The sequence below is a fragment of the Trachurus trachurus genome (genome assembly GCF_905171665.1).
Source record: "Trachurus trachurus genome assembly, chromosome: 19".
Classification (NCBI taxonomy): Eukaryota; Metazoa; Chordata; class Actinopteri; order Carangiformes; family Carangidae; genus Trachurus; species Trachurus trachurus.
The window spans coordinates 12,674,032-12,691,012 of record NC_139913.1 but is presented as its reverse complement, the minus strand read 5'-3'; the positions used below and the strand labels follow the sequence as shown (position 1 = coordinate 12,691,012).

Sequence of the window (16,981 nt, the reverse complement as noted above, 5' to 3'; positions counted from 1 at the left end):
GAGCAGCTGCATTTTGAAGCAGCTGCATTACAGTAGTCTAGTCTGTTTGATATAAAAGCATGGACAAGTTTTTCAGCAGGATAAAAAAATTCCTTACCTTTTTAATACAATGCAGGTATAATTCAGGTTTGAGATTTTGAACCAAGTCTTTGACCTTTGGAGTCCCTGAAACTCTGCCGCCCCTGCTGATTGATAATCACACCTTGTCTTGTCAGAAACCTCAACTCCTCATATTATTCTTGAGGCAGGAGGTGGGGGGGGGGGGTCCAGTTGTCCCTTCATGTGCTGCAAAAATAGAGCATGATGTCATCGTTCAGCTTCATCACATTTATCAGTGTTAGTTTGTCTGTTATGAGCCACAGAGGCCAGAGTCTGCTCTGTTTGTACATAACTGCTAACATGATGCAGGCTGCTCCTCAGTGAGGGTCTGGAAACCCCCCCCCCCCCCCCCCCCCGTCAATGATGCAGTGTAAATCACTGGACGCTTTGATCTGTGTCCTGCCGCCACGGGGAGAGGAGGGAGGAGAGAGAGAGGCAGAGCTGAGGAGGACGGCTGGTGAGAGTGACAATCTGAGGGGACTGATACTTAGTTGGGTGATGGAGGTTGTAATGGAGGGGTGGGGGTAGAGGAGAGTTACAGAGGAGATGTCACACAGGATGCACAGGATCACTGGCTTATATTTCCCCTTCTTATTACAGTACGTTGCCACTGAGGGTGGAGGTTAGACCCCCCAGTCATCAACACTTTAACTTTAACTTTAACATGTTGGACTGATCCATGTTGAATTGTGAAATATAATGTTGTGGTTCATTTAACCTTCATCTTGTGTTAGCTTTCTGCTACCATCTCTGTGTCTTAAATCAGCTGTAAAATACACTAAAACCATTTTTGCATTTGCATTTTTGCACATATGATTTCAGTTTTAACTCTCATTATTGTTCTTATCATTATAACCAGGTCAAAACTGACCCTAACGATCTTTTACGTAATCAGGGCATTTCTGAATTTTGTGAAAATAGAGGTTCCTGACACATGAGGAAAGTCAACACTCAAGTCAGTAAATTATGTTCTAATATACTTTATGCACATATACAGTGTGTTTCCAATGCAAATATTTTCATTTCCAAGTGACAGATAGATTGCATCCACAGCGCTGTGTCTACCGTCAGTCTCACCTGTTGACTCTGCCGGAGCTCACTGCTGTCTTCCTCCTCCTCCTCCTCCTCCTCCTCCTCCTCCTCCTCCTCCTCCTCCTCCTCCTCCTCCTCCACCTTTTCGTTTCTCTCCTCAGCAGCTTCTCTCCCTTCCTCATCCTCTCCTGCTGCCTCAGCAGAAAAAGCAGCTCTTGTTGAATCCTGGAAATGCTTGAAATGAAATGAAGTGGATATCTAATCGCACTGGTCAGAACGTTCAGCACAGTCACCTGCAGAGACCTGCGGAGTCTGGAGAAAAGTTTTTTCAGTGTGGAGGGAGCAAACAGAGTGAGAGTTAAAGAAATGATATGCATCGTCAATGAACCTTCCTCCCATGGATGATGATGTGTAGGAGGACAGGCTGTTCAAAAACAGAGAGGCACCAAAATGATTCTACAAAATATGGGTGAACCTGTAAAGTGACAGTGTCCTTTCTCCTTTTCCTCCTTTCACATTGCCAGCTGGTCAGTTTGTCTTTGTGCTTTCCTTCTCCTGCGTTGTCATTAGTGACAAGTGTAGAGACCAGCGACTTGGTTTGGATGGTCACTTCTTTAAAATCTTTACCACAGTTTCTTCACACTCTGTTTTTGCTGAACAAGGTTTGAGACCGAAGTGACGACATTGTATTGGAACAGAGGCAGAGAGAGAGAGAGAGGGGTGGAGACGGTGGCATTAAGAAGGAAATCAGTATGTGGTACTTTTGATTTGTTCAGCCTGATTGTTAGCAACTCCATATTTCTACATGACTCATCAGACATTTGATTTTCTCCCCTGTTGTGATTTCCACAGTGACAGCAGGGAGCTGTCTTTTCAAATGACAACTCCACATGTGTTTTCAAACTTTTTCAAAAAATGTCATGTTTTATCACATCAAATTTATAGACCTTATACAGCCCCCATGAAGAAATGAAAAAAAAAAAAAGTTTCTTTGTTGTTAGCCATGTCCTGGTTTGACCTAGTTTCTGTTGGCTAAAGCTAACTTACAGTAATGTAGCAAATTGAAGCAGTAATATATTGTTACTATGCTGAATCAGCACTGACTTTATGACTGTCTACTCTCTTGACTCCGACTGTTCAGCAAACTTTACTGTACAGTAACGGTTTATGTTATATTTAAGTCTGAGTAAGAGAGTGGGTACACTAATGGGATGATGAGTTTAGCCAGGCTTTAACCCCCTCTGCATGTTGTACATGTACATACGATAACCCCTCTTCATAATACCAATGGAGGACTGGAGTGGGATGTGCCTGTCCTATATAGAATCCAGATTATGCCAGCCAGCTATGTCTGCCCACACCCAGAACAGTGCAGCACAATACGTCCATTATCCTCTCCCTCTGGCCGCTCTGTTGTCAGACCACACAAATGCTGTTTTGTTGGTCAGTTTCTACCATCGGACCGCTCGCATCCCAGAACCAGGCCATTATTTATCCCTGAATTTACCATTTGTTTGGTGGAGATGTGGCTCCAGGGCATGTGACCAGCGACCACTCTACGTTACCACCAATCGTGCTCTTTATCACTTCTGTTGAGTGGAAGAAGATTAATTTTTCCTTAGATACAATGTGTTGTTGGTGAGTGATGATCGGTCACTGGGGACTGTGAGACTGCAGGGACATGACAGATGAAGCCGAATGAGAGTGAGGAACATTTGGAAAGGAGACGTGACTTCTGGTGTTTTTACTGTAAAGTACAGAACAGACTGCACCTTTAAGGTCTCTGTCTGACCTGATGTCACCTTTTCCTGTAGAAGCAGTGTGTCTGTGGGCACATGACAGGCAGGAAAAAAATCTATCAAAATAAGTGTTTTCAAGGCGGTGTCAGTTCACTGTGACATCACTGTGGGGTGTAGTTAGAATACGTAACTCAGAGATCACTTCACTGTAGTTCACAATAAAGACAGATGTAGCCTGGTCAGCCAAGAGTTAAAGGTGTGAAAACAAAGGCTGATAAATGGTTTTCTTTGTGAAACTTGCATGCCCTGTAAGCAAAAGGGGTAGTGTGGGTGCATTTTAGGGAAAATAATTATGGACCAAGGTGTTGAAGGCAGGATGTGACGCGGAGGAACAGGGCGGGGGGAGACAGGGGACAGCTGATGGGGGCAGCCTAAAGCTATTAGAGATTGTAAACTTAGAATATATTCAGACGAAATCGAATCACGGACTAAGAAGGAGTATTGTTTGTTGTAATTTAGACCTACAATATAAGTAATTTTCAATTTACTGTAATTGTAGCTGAAACCTGCCTGCTTTAGAAAAGACAACATGTTCATTACAGTAAAACCTTGATAAGGCCTACACATATTTTTTGTAGCTTGCAAGATGTTACAATATATAACAATATATAGTTTGCTGACATTTTTTTGGTTGTTTTTTGTTTTTATTGACTTAGATGGATGGATGGATGGATGGATGGATGGATGGATAGATAGAACGATAGATAGAATGATAGAACGATAGAATGATAGATAGATAGAACGATAGATAGATAGTTAGATAGATAGAATGATAGAACAATAGATAAATAGAATGATAGAACGATAGATAGAACGATAGATAGAACGATAGATAGATAGAACGATAGATAGATAGATAGATAGAACGATAGATAGATAGATAGATAGATAGATAGATAGATAGATAGATAGATAGATAGATAGATAGATAGATAGATAGATAGATAGATAGATAGAACGATGGATAGAATGATAGAATGATAGATAGATAGAACGATAGATAAAACGATAGAACGATAGATAGATAGATCGATAGACAGATAGATATACAGAAAGAAAGAAAGAAAGAAAGAAAGAAAGAAAGAAAGAAAGAAATAGAAAACCAGCTTAGTTGTCAGTGCTGGATGTGGGTGCCCTTGGCTTCTTCCACTTCTGAGGTTTTCTCAACCCCAGAAAGTGGCGGGTGGTCTTCCATGCTGATGGTGTAGGTGTGTTCTCATAGAGGATCTCCTCAGATACATCAATCTCCATTGGTAGATGGTAGGACAGAGATGTGTTGTTTGTTCCAGTCTGGTGTTCATATACAGGCTCCTCCACAGGTTTCTCCTGGCTCTGTTGGCCAGTGAAAATTGCCGGGGGAGTCTGGTTGAGCTTCATGGAGAGCTCCTGGTTGAGAGCGAGCTGAGTGTTATACTGAGTTCTCAGCTCGTCCACTTGTCTCTGCAGAGACATTTCTCTTTCAGCCGTATGTTGTTGCAGAAGACTGAACTCCTGTGCCATCTTCTGTTGGAGAGCTTCCTGCTCGGCCCTCATGTTTTGCTCCAGGAGCAGGCTGTTTGATACACTGTCAACATAAGTTTTGACTTCCTGCTCTAGCTCACGCTGAAGGTTCTCAATCTGCTGTCTGGCTGCGAGGGTGTCAACTTCATGTCTTTTAGTGACTTCATGGAAGGAAGTTCTCAGTTGCTCCAGTTCTCTCTGCAGAGACATTTCCTTTTCAGTGGCATTTTGTTGCAGAAGTCTGATCTCCTGTGCCATCTTCTGTTGGAGATCTCCCTGGTCGGCCCTCATGTTTCTCTGCAGGAGCAGGTCCTTTGATACACCATCAGCATGAGCTTTGACTTCCTTCTCTAGCTCACTCTGAAGGTTTTCAATCTGCTGTCTGGCTGTGAGGGCATCAACTTGATGTTTTGTAGTGACCTCATGGAATGAAGTCCTCAGTTGCTCCAGTTCTTCTTGGAGAGCCTTGTTTTTCTCCTTTTCTGCCTGGAGCTGGGCCGGGAACTTCTCCTGGCTGATTAGATGTGCCACCTGGAGCTCCTCATAGTCTGTTTGAAGGAGCTTCTTCTTTTTCCTTTTGATGGTGTTTCGCACTTCAGTGGCCATCTTTGTGGTGCTGAGGGTCTCTGGGTCGCTGTACTTTTGGAGTCTTTGCAGGTCTCTTCTTGTTTCTTTCTCCCGCTTGATGAACATCTCCTTGAGTTTCTTCTGCCTGGTCAACTCCTGTTTGGTGTTTTCCAGTTCTTGGCAGAGTTCACTCCTCCAGGTTTGCTCTCTAAAGAAGTTGGCCCGCTCATTATTCAAAAGCTCTTTAAGCTTCTGAACTTCTTGACGAAGGTCTTGAACTTCCATCCACTGGTCCTGGTTTCTCCGTGTCATCTTTTTGTTGTTCCTCCTTTGTTGGTAGACAAAGTTAGATGTAGCCATCTTCTTAGCGATGATCGATATTCAGTCGAAGTCTTTTCACAATTGTTCTCTGAACAGTTCTGTGAACGAGTTCCTGTGCTCCTATGCTGCTGTGTCACGTGCTGAATGGTTTGTGATACTGGAGATCTAAGGAGCTGCTGTACAGTATAGTAGAGAACTGATGATGTCATAAAGAATGGGATTTTTCCTTTGATGTGTGTGGTGACATCATCTCATGTTGTCTTCATCACAGTGCTGTGAGGAGATGAGAACTGATGATGTCACAATGCACATAAAATGGAATTACACGTGTGGTGACATCATCTCACTGTTACTAGGAGATGAGACCTGATGATGTCATAGTACAAATAAAATGGGATTAGTCTCATAGGGGGCTTTCACACCTGACCATTTGTTCCGAAACAGGGAGCGTTTACGTCATATATCGGTTCGTTTGGTCAGATGTGAACACAGCAATCGCGCTCGATGCGGAACAAAACAAGCGGGCCGAGATCGCTTGGGAGAGGCGGTCTCGGCTCGTTTCCATCCGAGCCCTGGAGCGGTTCGTTTGTAGTGAGAACGCAACCGACACATGTATCGGAACAAATTGACTGGTTACCTGGCAACCGGAGGAGGAGGACCACGGGCAACTGCTCTAAAAACATAATGGAGCATCAGCAGCGTGTCGTCTTGGCCTTTTAATAACATTTCCTACACAAAACAGGAAAGCCGGTGGCAAAAAAGAAAGACGCAAACTCAAGCCATGAGTCCACCAGCATTGTGTGGAGGAAGCATCCGCCGCGGGCCATCAGCACCGGGCAGAGCTCCGCAAACAACCCCTAACTAGTCATACGCTGCCCGTTTACTAGAGAAAAAAAAGTCAAACTGTAGGTGTTAGAGCAGTGGTTCTCAACCTTTTTGAGTTGCGACCCCCAATTTAACATGCACTGCAAACACACACACACGCCGGTGTGAACGCATGATGGATAAAGCGCTGCGCTGTCCGCGGTGGGTTTTTTTTTTTTTTTTTTTGCCTTTTAGTTCTTGATCCCTGCGCTGAAAAAATCAATTGGCTTATCAATTAAACTGCTGCTGTAGTTTTGTCTCCATGGCAAATGTTTCGACCTGGAGGTTTTCATCAGGGCAAAAGAACAAAACAAAGTGACGGAGTTTAAATAGATGCGGGTGGCGAGTTGATGCGGTGTCCACACACCGAGGCTGGTTTATGTGACATGCGGGGACCTGTCAGCGCAGGAGCGAGTGGAGCGTGGATGCAAGCCAATCTCCTTCAACCATGCACGGAAAAGGGGAATGATAAGAAAAGTTTTTCTAATTTAGGCCTATTAAGAAACAATGCCCAGGTCAGCAATGCATCTCTCTCTCTCTCTCTCTCTCTCTCTCTCTCTCTCTCTCTCTCTCTCTCTCTCTCTCTCTCTCTCTCACGGGCAGTGACACGCTCTGTCATTCATTCACATTTCAGCACTGAGACAGCGGACAGCACGCTTGGTCACACATAGGCTAATAATAATAATAATAATGTAGCCTAAACCTAGCCTACTACATTTGTAGCTAGCACATTATAGGCACACTTCAAGGTCTCGCCCCAGCCATAAACCAGTCAGCTTGGGCATTTTTTTAAATCGAACTTCAACTAAACACTCGTCTGCCCAAATATTAATAAGAAATTGAACCTCCTCACTACTGCAAGTCAGCCCGCGGTTCATTGTTGACATTGTTGCTGATCAGCTGATGGGGTGTTGTTAGGGCCGTTGCTATGGCGCTGTTCCACAGCGCAAAGCGCTGTACCGCTTTAGAATCATGCAATGTGAACACAAACGGCCCAGAAAAAAGAACGCAACAGTTGTATCGGTTTAGTTGCTGAATCGGAACAACTGCAGGTGTGAAAACGCCCATAATGTTTTGACCTTTGACCTTGAAGTGTAACAATTCATTCATTATTAGAACTCAACAAAACAGGAGCAGACTCACGTTCTTTGACGTTGTCAAAAGACAGAGAGTACAGTAGGATCTTTGGGTCTGTCACTCAGAAGGGCCACATCTATAAACACATGAATTGTATAAAAGTTCACCCCTGTACAACCATGAATTAGGAAATTAGATGTAGCAACCAGTACTGTTTCTGTACCAGGCTGTAAACATGTTTATTTTCTGCAGCAAAAAGAAAGGCAGTGAGGATTGCTGTCCTGTGAATATGGATAGATACAATGTAGGTTTCACACCGATAAAAAAATTTCTTTGAAAATGTTAAGGGAGCCATATGAAGAGGGAAATACATTCATTACATTTATTAGACCTCAAGGATACAAACCATCCACTTTAATGGACTGTCTGTAGGCGGAGCTGTTTCCACTCAGGCCTCGGCATCGGAAACCTCCCGTAGAAAAGATATGACATGAGAACATTGAAAAACATATTTGTTTTGATTTCAATTGTTTTTTGCAAACACTGGTTTTCAGTAAGTGCCATTATCAGTAGGTTTGTTTCCATGTGTTAGTAGAATGTGATTGAGTGTTCACTGTAAATCGTTTCTCCCATGCCGTGGAGCTGCAGGTGCCAGACTTCCCTCTGACAGTGCTGGGGGGAATGTGCTGCATGTCAGTCTGAGGGAATTCCACTCATGTCTTTTTCAGCGTGAGGCTTTGAAGTGACCCGCTTACCCAGAAAGGCCGGTCGGTCCTGGACCAGGACTGTGTTGTGTCACAGCTGTGACGCCTGAGGAAACATGAAGAGCCTGTCGGCCATAATCACCCGCTTCAAATCAAAACAAACGTCTGGCGTGTAGTAATTACGTAACGTGCATTGGCTAACTTAATTTAAGAGCTTATCTTTGAAACAACACAAGGCGTCTCAGTGTGACAGCCCCCTGTAACCCCCACTGAACTCAGAGCTGAGCTGTATCTACTGTCCCATACATCCTAATCATCTGCTGAACTGGCTGTGGACCTCAGCCCAGCTCTCCAGATTTACTGGCTTCATGTGAATCTGTGAACTTTAGCTCTGAGTCTGCAGCTGAACCCCAGCTGAGTGTGTGTGCGTGCATGTGTGTGTGTGATGCTCTCCCCTACACATAAGTGTGTGTGGTCCTCGCTGGTGTAAGATATTAAACACACACTCTCTCTCCGTTCGTCTTATCTGTTGTCAGGACTCTGGGGGAGGCCTGGGCCCAGCTAAAGAAGAGTCTAGCAGACGAAGCTGAAGTTCACTTGAAGTTCTCCTCAAAGGTATTCATCACTTTTCACTTCATATCTAATTAAGTGCAACTTCCTCCATGCCTGGGAGGAACCAAACCTGGAGGATTCTTATTTTAGATTCATTTATAAAATAAACAAGCAGTAAAGTTCTAGGCCTAAAGGAAGCTATGTGAGCAGAAGTGAACTCAGGATGTGATAAGAAGGTAACATAAGGGACTGTTTACACCACAGCATGATGTCCAAGGTGGCTTCACATTTTATTATTATAACCTTTATTTAACTAGGTTTGTCCCATTGAGATCCAAGATCTCTTTTGCAAGAGAGACCTGGCCAAGAATGGCAGCACATAAAGTTAAAAACAAACAGTTTCAACACATGGTCATATTAAACATAGACAAAAAAACAAAAACAAATAACAATTGCATTTTAGTTAAAAATAAAAACATTTGCACTCCTGAAGCCTGGGTATAATGGGATTTATCATGGACCTAAATACATTAAGAGATACCAGACTATGGAGTTTGAGCTCTGACTGCAAAATGTTCCATGTAGTTGGAGTAGAATATCTAAAAGCTTTCTTCCCCATTTCTGTTCTGACCTTAGGAACAGTAAAATGTAAAAAGTCCTGAGAACGGAGACTGTCGGCCCTATTATTCAAGATTAAAAGAGATGATAAATAAGATGGAATCATCTCAAGAATATCCTTGTAAATCAAGACATACCAATGGCTGAGCCGGCGCACATATAAAGATGGCCAATTTACTTTAGTGTATAAGACACAGTGATGAGTTAGAGCTCCGCAGTTTGTGATAAACCTCAGAGCGCCATGATACACACTATCCAGCACGTGGATGCATTCATATATAACACATCCCCATAATCAATAATCAGAAGAAAGGTTTACTCCAGTGTCCTTCCTTAGCAGACAGAGGGTAAACATAAACACTACATTTATATTCAATCAAATTTAGGAACAAAAAAATACTAAAAAAAAACCCCACAATGTGATTTTTTATGTCCTAACAAACTTGTAAAAACTTTAACCACAACAACCAAACAATGATTTTCATCCCAACCAACAGGCAAATGTACAGTGTTATGTGAAAGAAGAGAGAGACAGGTATTTTAGCAGTATTTACTGTGCTGGATTTAATAAGCATCACAAATCTGTAAAACTCTAACTACTGTAACAGACCCTATGATCAACTAGAATGATCCCATCCTCCATATTGACCGTGGGCTCTGCAGCCTGCAGCACATGTGACTCACAGTGAAGACAGGCTGCCTTCAGATGTGATTACCCTCAGTAAAGAGCTTACTGACGGCACTGTGGGCTGAGGCACAAACGCACAACACTGAGGCCTTGAGTCATTTATCACACACCATCTTAATGGGAAACACTGGAGGTTCCATCCCGGTGTTTGTACAACTCATATGAAATGAACTTGAATATAAACACAGCAAAAATCAGTGCTCTCTCAATCTCCTGCCTTTTAGAGGAACAGCGCTCGTCCTGTGACTCAGTGTTGGGAGGGAAAAGGAAACACAGAGGGCAGGATCACAGCTGGACTGATGGGGGGGAAATGGAGTCAGTGATGTGATCCTCCAGAGATGCACAGATGTGCAGCTCCGCTCCAGGTTTTCAGAGGGGCAGGAAGGATTTAAGTGGAAATGAACTCTGAATGATGGTTTCCAATATGGCTGCAGGAGGGAGCTTTAGATCTGATACATCTCTGACGGCCCGGCCAGAAGAACCAATGTGTTTTTTAGGATCATATAACCAAGGACACGCCTGAAACAATATTACATCAATACGTTTTCATACTCTGTTGAAGGCTGATGTTGTGGTTGTTGTTTGGCTTTACAACAACAAAGGGGGGACCAGCAGCACAGGATGAGGGGATAAAGACATCACATACTGTACATACACAGTGAACATAGATATCACATAATACAAACTGGAGCTTTAAAAGCAAATACATGGGTTCAGTTATATTGCATGTCATGGATGTGATAATATTGCATATAAGAGAATTATTACATGTGCACAAGAAAACTAGTTTAGTCAAGAACTTAATATAGCTTGGATAAAAACTTGGAATCTGGGAGTGCAGGTTTTGAAGAAATGTAAATTCCCTGCTGCATCAACACTGCTTCATATGCATGAAGAGTTCCTTGCATCTGGATTCATGCTGTGATTGTAATCTTAAAGCTGCCCGACAGATGTATTCCCTTCAAAAGCCGCACATGCTTTTGGACAGTGAACGCAACACGTCATGAGGATCACGTTCCCTCTCCATCTCCATCTGAGATAAGACAGTGGAGCCGAACGAAAATGGTTTCCCTTTTTCTTCTCCTGTTCTTGTCCCGTTGCAAACTTCCTGTCCTCACATGACGCCGTGCAGCTGAATGTGGAGAAAGCAGACACAGAAACAGCTCTGGCCTACGGAAGCGTATTGCATTCACTTGAGTAATTTATTTTTTGGTTTGTTTTTCGGGGTAATTATTTCTGTTTTTCTCAGTAATTTATTTTTTGGTTTGTTTTTTTGAATAATTTTTTCCTGTTTTTTGTGGTAATTTTTTTCCTCCTGTTTTTCGGGGTAATTATTTCCTGACTTAACAAGATTTCAAAATCCTGTGAGAAGCTCCCAACTGCAAGTAACGTTTAACCGCTGCAGTCAAGCCTCCACTTCATCACAGATCTATTAGGCTACATCTTAGATCCATGAGATACAGCCATGGATATGCTCCACCAAAAACACAGTCGAGCTATCACCGGCATTGTAGATTTTCAAAGGAAAACCCCACTCATTTTTCTTATTGTCACTGTGTTCCCAGTAAATTTAGATTTAAATTGAAAGGAAACAACCTGTTATTACAGAACACCACCAGAAAATATCAGAGCAGTCTGATGTACAGTAGCAACTTTATTTTGAAATCAGTCCTTACTACGTTACTTGCAGGTGGGAGCTTCTCACGCCAAGTCAGAAAAAAATTACCCCGAAAAACAGAAAATAATTACAATACATCAGAAAAACAGGGAAAAACATTCAAAAAACAAAACAAAAAATACGCTTCCGTACTGGCCTACTTTATTTTGAGAGTGAGTCAACTCTCTCACCATCTCCTGCTGCTGTTGATTGTTTTCAGCTCCAGAGTGAGGTGGAGAAGCCTCTGCTGAGCTTCAGGGAGAACTTCAAGAAGGACATGAAGAGGTTCGACCACCACATCGCAGACCTGAGGAAGCAGCTGGTGGGACGCTACGCATCAGTGGAGAAGGTACACGCGACAAAAACACAGAGATAACAGCGCAGTCTCCAATTTTTCCCTGTTAAAAACTTTTTTGACTCGTGACCCCATTTTGACATCACAAATTTTAGGCGGAGATCAATCAAGATGCGCCAGCTCAGATATTTTATTTGAACTCGATTTATATTCAAGAAAATGAAAGTATAGAGTTGTTAAAGATTGGGGGTGGTGTTTTAATCATAATTTTAAAAAACAAATAATTTAATACACATTTCAGACGACCCCATTTGAATTTCAGGGGACCCCACGTGGGGTCTGGACCCCAAGGTTGAAAAACACTGGTCTAAGGGCAGATAATGTTGTTATGATGCCATGTAAAGCCCTTTGAGACAAACTGTCTGTAAAAATGGGCTATACAAATAAAATTGCCTTGCCTTGCCTCGTGTAACACAGTGGTGTCCTGGTGTTTGGCAGCAGCAGGAGTTCAGAATCATCCCGCTCGGTGATTAAAATTCCACTTCTCCTCCATCAGCAGACGGCTGCTTCCTGTTTCCTGTGTCCTTTTTGTACATGCACAATGAGAAGCAGTTGGCTGAAACCTGAAATCTGTCTCCCATCATCTGTCGTCTCAGCAGCGTTCGCTCTCCTCGCTGATCAACTCATATGATGGAGAGCTGAGCTTTTAAAGAAGCAGCTTTAACACATGCCCACGAGTGAACACAGAGAGAGCTCGCGCAGCAGACTGCAGCGTCACTGGGATACATGGACAGGAACTAGATAATAGCTGCAAACTTTTATCACTTTAATTATAATGTTTGTTTCCAGAAATGTAGGAGCAGATGATTTATCAGAGGTGGTGTTTGTGTTAAACGCGGGCTGAGAGGATCTGGGAGGTCTGAGTGTCTTTGTCTCCACCAGGCTCGGAAAGCTCTGGCGGACCGGCAGAAGGAGCTGGAGCTGAAGACCCAGCAGCTGGAGATCAAACTCAGCAACAAGATCGAAGAAGACATCAAGAAGGCCCGCAGGAAATCCACGCAAGCAGGTGAGAGGCAGAGGTCCAGGGTTTAAACCTGCTGGGTCGGGATCTCACTTAGATGTGTGTTCTTTTAAATGGAGGGAGGGTGGTGTGTGTGTTAATGCTGGAAGCTCACACATAGAGGTGGGTGTCAAAAACAAACAAACAAAAAAAATAACAGCTGTATGAGACAAGCAAAGTTAGAATGTTCTGGCACAACTTCACCAACTATGAAGATTCATGGAGAAAAGAAAAAGTGTGAAGATGTGAAAACTGCAGGAAACAGAAGAACTTAATTAGACTTTTGTCCTTCATCAGAAAACATAGTAGTGTCATATTTAAATAGGATTAGTATGAGAAAGAAAAAAAAAACATTCATCAAGGTTTCCTCAAAGAGTGGCTTCAGGCCAGTCATTGTCTCTGACTATGTTTGATTCATGAGCTTATGAAGGCTACAACTCCCCAGACGTTTAAACCACTGACCAAAAGTGACAGTTCAATTGAGTTTCTAGATAAAATGAGCAAAGAGGAACATTTTGGAATCCGACACTTTCCATAAATCAGATGTGTGTGTGTGTGTGTGTGTGTGTGTGTGTGTGTGTGTGTGTGTGTGTGTGTGTGTGTGTGTGTGTGTGTGTGTGTGTGTGAGCGCTGTCTTCAGCTCAGAGCCACTGACAGCAGAACTCAGACAGCTGGATCAGGATCAGCATCAGGCCCAGGGTCCAGATGCTGTGTGTGTGTGTGTGTGTTTGTGTGTATGTGTGTGTGTGTGTGTTAAGTCTGGAGCTTTATCGGCACTTCAGCCTGTGAAAGGAGGAGGAGGTTCACACCAGACTGAGAGAGAGAGGTGGGGGCATGGACTAAACTCCATAGCCCCTGGGAGCTCTCTACACACACACACACACACATGCAGATTAATCATATTATTGCAAAACATATCCATCCCACAGTCACTTCAGCTCTGACAGAGGTTATTAGCCTTAATCGACTAAGACGATTGGACTAATTCCAGTGTAGATCTGCTTATGTCATGATTAGATTAATCACAGTTAATCACAGTCTTCAACTGGAAACAAGAGGAGGTGATTACATGGTTAGTTTACTGTAAGTTTAGTTTTTTATTTTATTTTAACATTTTAATCATTTTACATAACATTTTACATAACATTTCCTGACATATGACTTCATATGATAAGTGAATGACAGGCCGTATAGCAGTATAAGTTACAATTAAAATAGATAATTAAATAACAAAATAAAATAGTAGTTTTAAAAATAGTAAATTTAATAAATAAATAAAAATTAAATAAAATAAAAAATAATAGGAAAAAATTGGGAAAATTTTAAATAGGAATTTAATACTAAGGGTAGAAATAAATAGATACAATAAATGGATTAATTAGTTAATTAAATCATAAGTAAAAGTAAAAAATAAAAATAGATAATAAAACACACACACATCCGTACATAAACATATACACACATAGATACACATACCTTCATGCACATACACACACATACATATAGATAGTTTAGGTTCACTTTATCCAGTTCACATGTCAAACTTCAATCAGAGCAAATGAAACTAACATGAACACAAAGTAAAAGTGAGGTGTAAATAAAAGTATGTTGTAGCCGACTGCTGATAGCAACCATGGAAACACACGAGAGGAGGAAGAGGGGGGCGGAGCAGCATCATCATCATCATCATCACTAGTTAGTGGTGGATTGTAAAAAGTTGACCCGAGGAAAGTGACTGAGAGTAAACAGATGTGGACTGTCTGCTGGCGTGTGATGTCACGACTCAACCGTGGTACAGTCGCACACTGTCACACACACACACACACACACACACACACACACACACACACACACACACACACACACACACACACACACACACACACACACACACACACACACACACACACACACACCCACACACCCTGTGGTGCTTATGCAGGCGGGGAGAAAAACAGCAGCGGTTGTTGATGGAGCTGGTGGCGTCTGGCTGCCAGTGTGCACAGAGCAGAGAGGAGACTGATGCCAAAACAAGTAAAGCTCAGCATCTGTCTGCTCATAACAATGACTCATTATGGCTGCCACACATTACACACACACCGGCTCATTCCAGGGATTTCCTCCTGTTTTCACAACCACCACCTGAGGATGCCATCGCTTTTTAAAATTTTTTTTATGGATCTCACTACTTCTTCTGCCCGTGACATGAATCTGATCTGTAGCATGAACAGCAGCGTTTCATTCACTTTCTATTTAAAGTCTTGTTCTCTGAGTTGACCTGAGGCCCAACCTGCTCCTGTAAACCAGGCGTGTCCAACTCAGTTTAGTTCAGGGGCCACTTACAGCGCAGTTTGATCTCAAGTGGGACGGACCAGTAAAATAATAGCATAATAACCTAGAAATAAAAAGAACTCTGAATTTTTCTCTTTGTTTTAGTACATTATTAAGATGAACTATCCGTTTACAAAACATATTATGAACAACCTGAAGTTTCTTGAGAAGAATGTGTGCAATTTCTTTTCTTTTCTTTTTTTTAAGAGTGCAATATAGGGTGAGGACGCACAATCAAATAATACAGGGGTGCAACATGGGTGATTCAAATACAACAGCACAGTACAAACAAGACTCCAAATAGGCGAACAGAGAGACAAGACAACAACAACAAGCAAAAAAAAAAGCTAGGATTCTTTCTAAATATGTGCAATTTCAACAATACTATACCTCTTCTGTCTTCTATGTTAATTTTACACGTAGCAAATTCATCCTATGGGCCGGATTGGACCCTCTGCTGGGCCGGTTTTGGCCCACGGGCTGCACATTTAACAACCCTGCACTACTTTTACTGTATCATAGAAATTGATCAGTTTAGGTCATTATTAATGTGAAATGCACAATTGCACAACATTTGTTTAAATTCTAGAAAAGACATCTAATGCTACTTAAATCTGATATGTTCACCTTAATGCTACATTCGGTCAGACCTTTAATCACGACCGCCGCTGACTGATTGAATGTGTGATTATAATTTTACCACTATTCAGCTGAAAGTCATGCGACTCAGCCGGAGTTTCCCGATCTGCCGGTGCCCTTTCAGAAATAATTGGAGCAAACTGTTTCTGTTCAGTGGAGTTTCAAGACTCAACTGTTGCCACACATCACATCTGAAGTGAAACAGACAGGAGCAACTTCATTAAAGGAGCTCACAGTTCCTTGTGGTCACAAATCTATCCATGTTCACTTCACCTGCTCTCTGTCATCTGTATGACATGTGATCAACAGGTGGACCAATCAGAAACTGGCAGCTGATCAAATCTAAAGTGCTAAATCAATTCCTCATTGTTAACAATCCAGTTCTTCTGATGGTTGATTACTATTGTTGGGATGCTCATCCTCCATCATCATAAACTCAGCCATGTTAAGGTCGTCTGTGCTACCGTTTAACTGACTAAGACATAAGACTTGTGCACAATTTAAGGAGTGTTTTTGCAGAAGTTTAAGTCCACAGAAATATATTATTGCCAGACTCATCTGCTGAAAAGCATTATGGGTATAAATTTCTCTCCTGTCTCATGCCTCAAGACTGATCAAACCTCTCTGTTTGCGTTGTCTGTAATCAGCTGAATGAAAATAAAGTGTTCAAGCAGTGAGGTCGTAGCACCCCCTAGTGCAGACAGTGTGTATTACACCTGTTCACCATGTTTGTCTTGTTTCTGGACAGGAGACGATCTGATGCGCTGCGTGGACCTTTACAACCAGTCTCAGTCCAAGTGGTTTGAGGAGATGGTCACAACAAGCCTGGTAAGAAATCCTGTGTTTGAACACCGCTGCCTTTGTAATTAACATATTTCAATATTTTATAGTAGTCACAACAGCTTCAAAGTCAACTTCATGAACAGTGTTGTGATGCAGATGTTTATTGTATTGGTTTGCAAATTGTAAAATGACAACATTGCAGGTTAAGCAGAAGATGTAGAGCATGAGACTTATTCAGAGAAACTACAGCTGCCAAATATTAAACATGAAAACACTGACACTAAAATAACATGATCAAAGAGAAAAAGGTAAGATATAGCTGTTTCTATAATTATCCACAAGTTGATGATATATTATACATACAATGATAAATTATATGATCACTATTAATAATA

At 42.1% G+C, this 16,981-nt stretch overlaps 1 protein-coding gene across 1 annotated transcript in view; it reads left to right on the top strand.

The window, feature by feature from the left end:
* Nucleotides 1–16,981, top strand: part of gas7b (growth arrest-specific 7b) — a 74,463-nt gene that overhangs the window by 52,956 nt on the left and 4,526 nt on the right. Inside the window, exons 9-12 of the mRNA XM_083993998.1 lie at nt 8,500–8,578; nt 11,699–11,827; nt 12,716–12,839; nt 16,552–16,631. Coding sequence (XP_083850124.1) covers nt 8,500–8,578; nt 11,699–11,827; nt 12,716–12,839; nt 16,552–16,631 — 412 coding nt within the window. The remainder of the gene's footprint in view (nt 1–8,499; nt 8,579–11,698; nt 11,828–12,715; nt 12,840–16,551; nt 16,632–16,981) is intronic.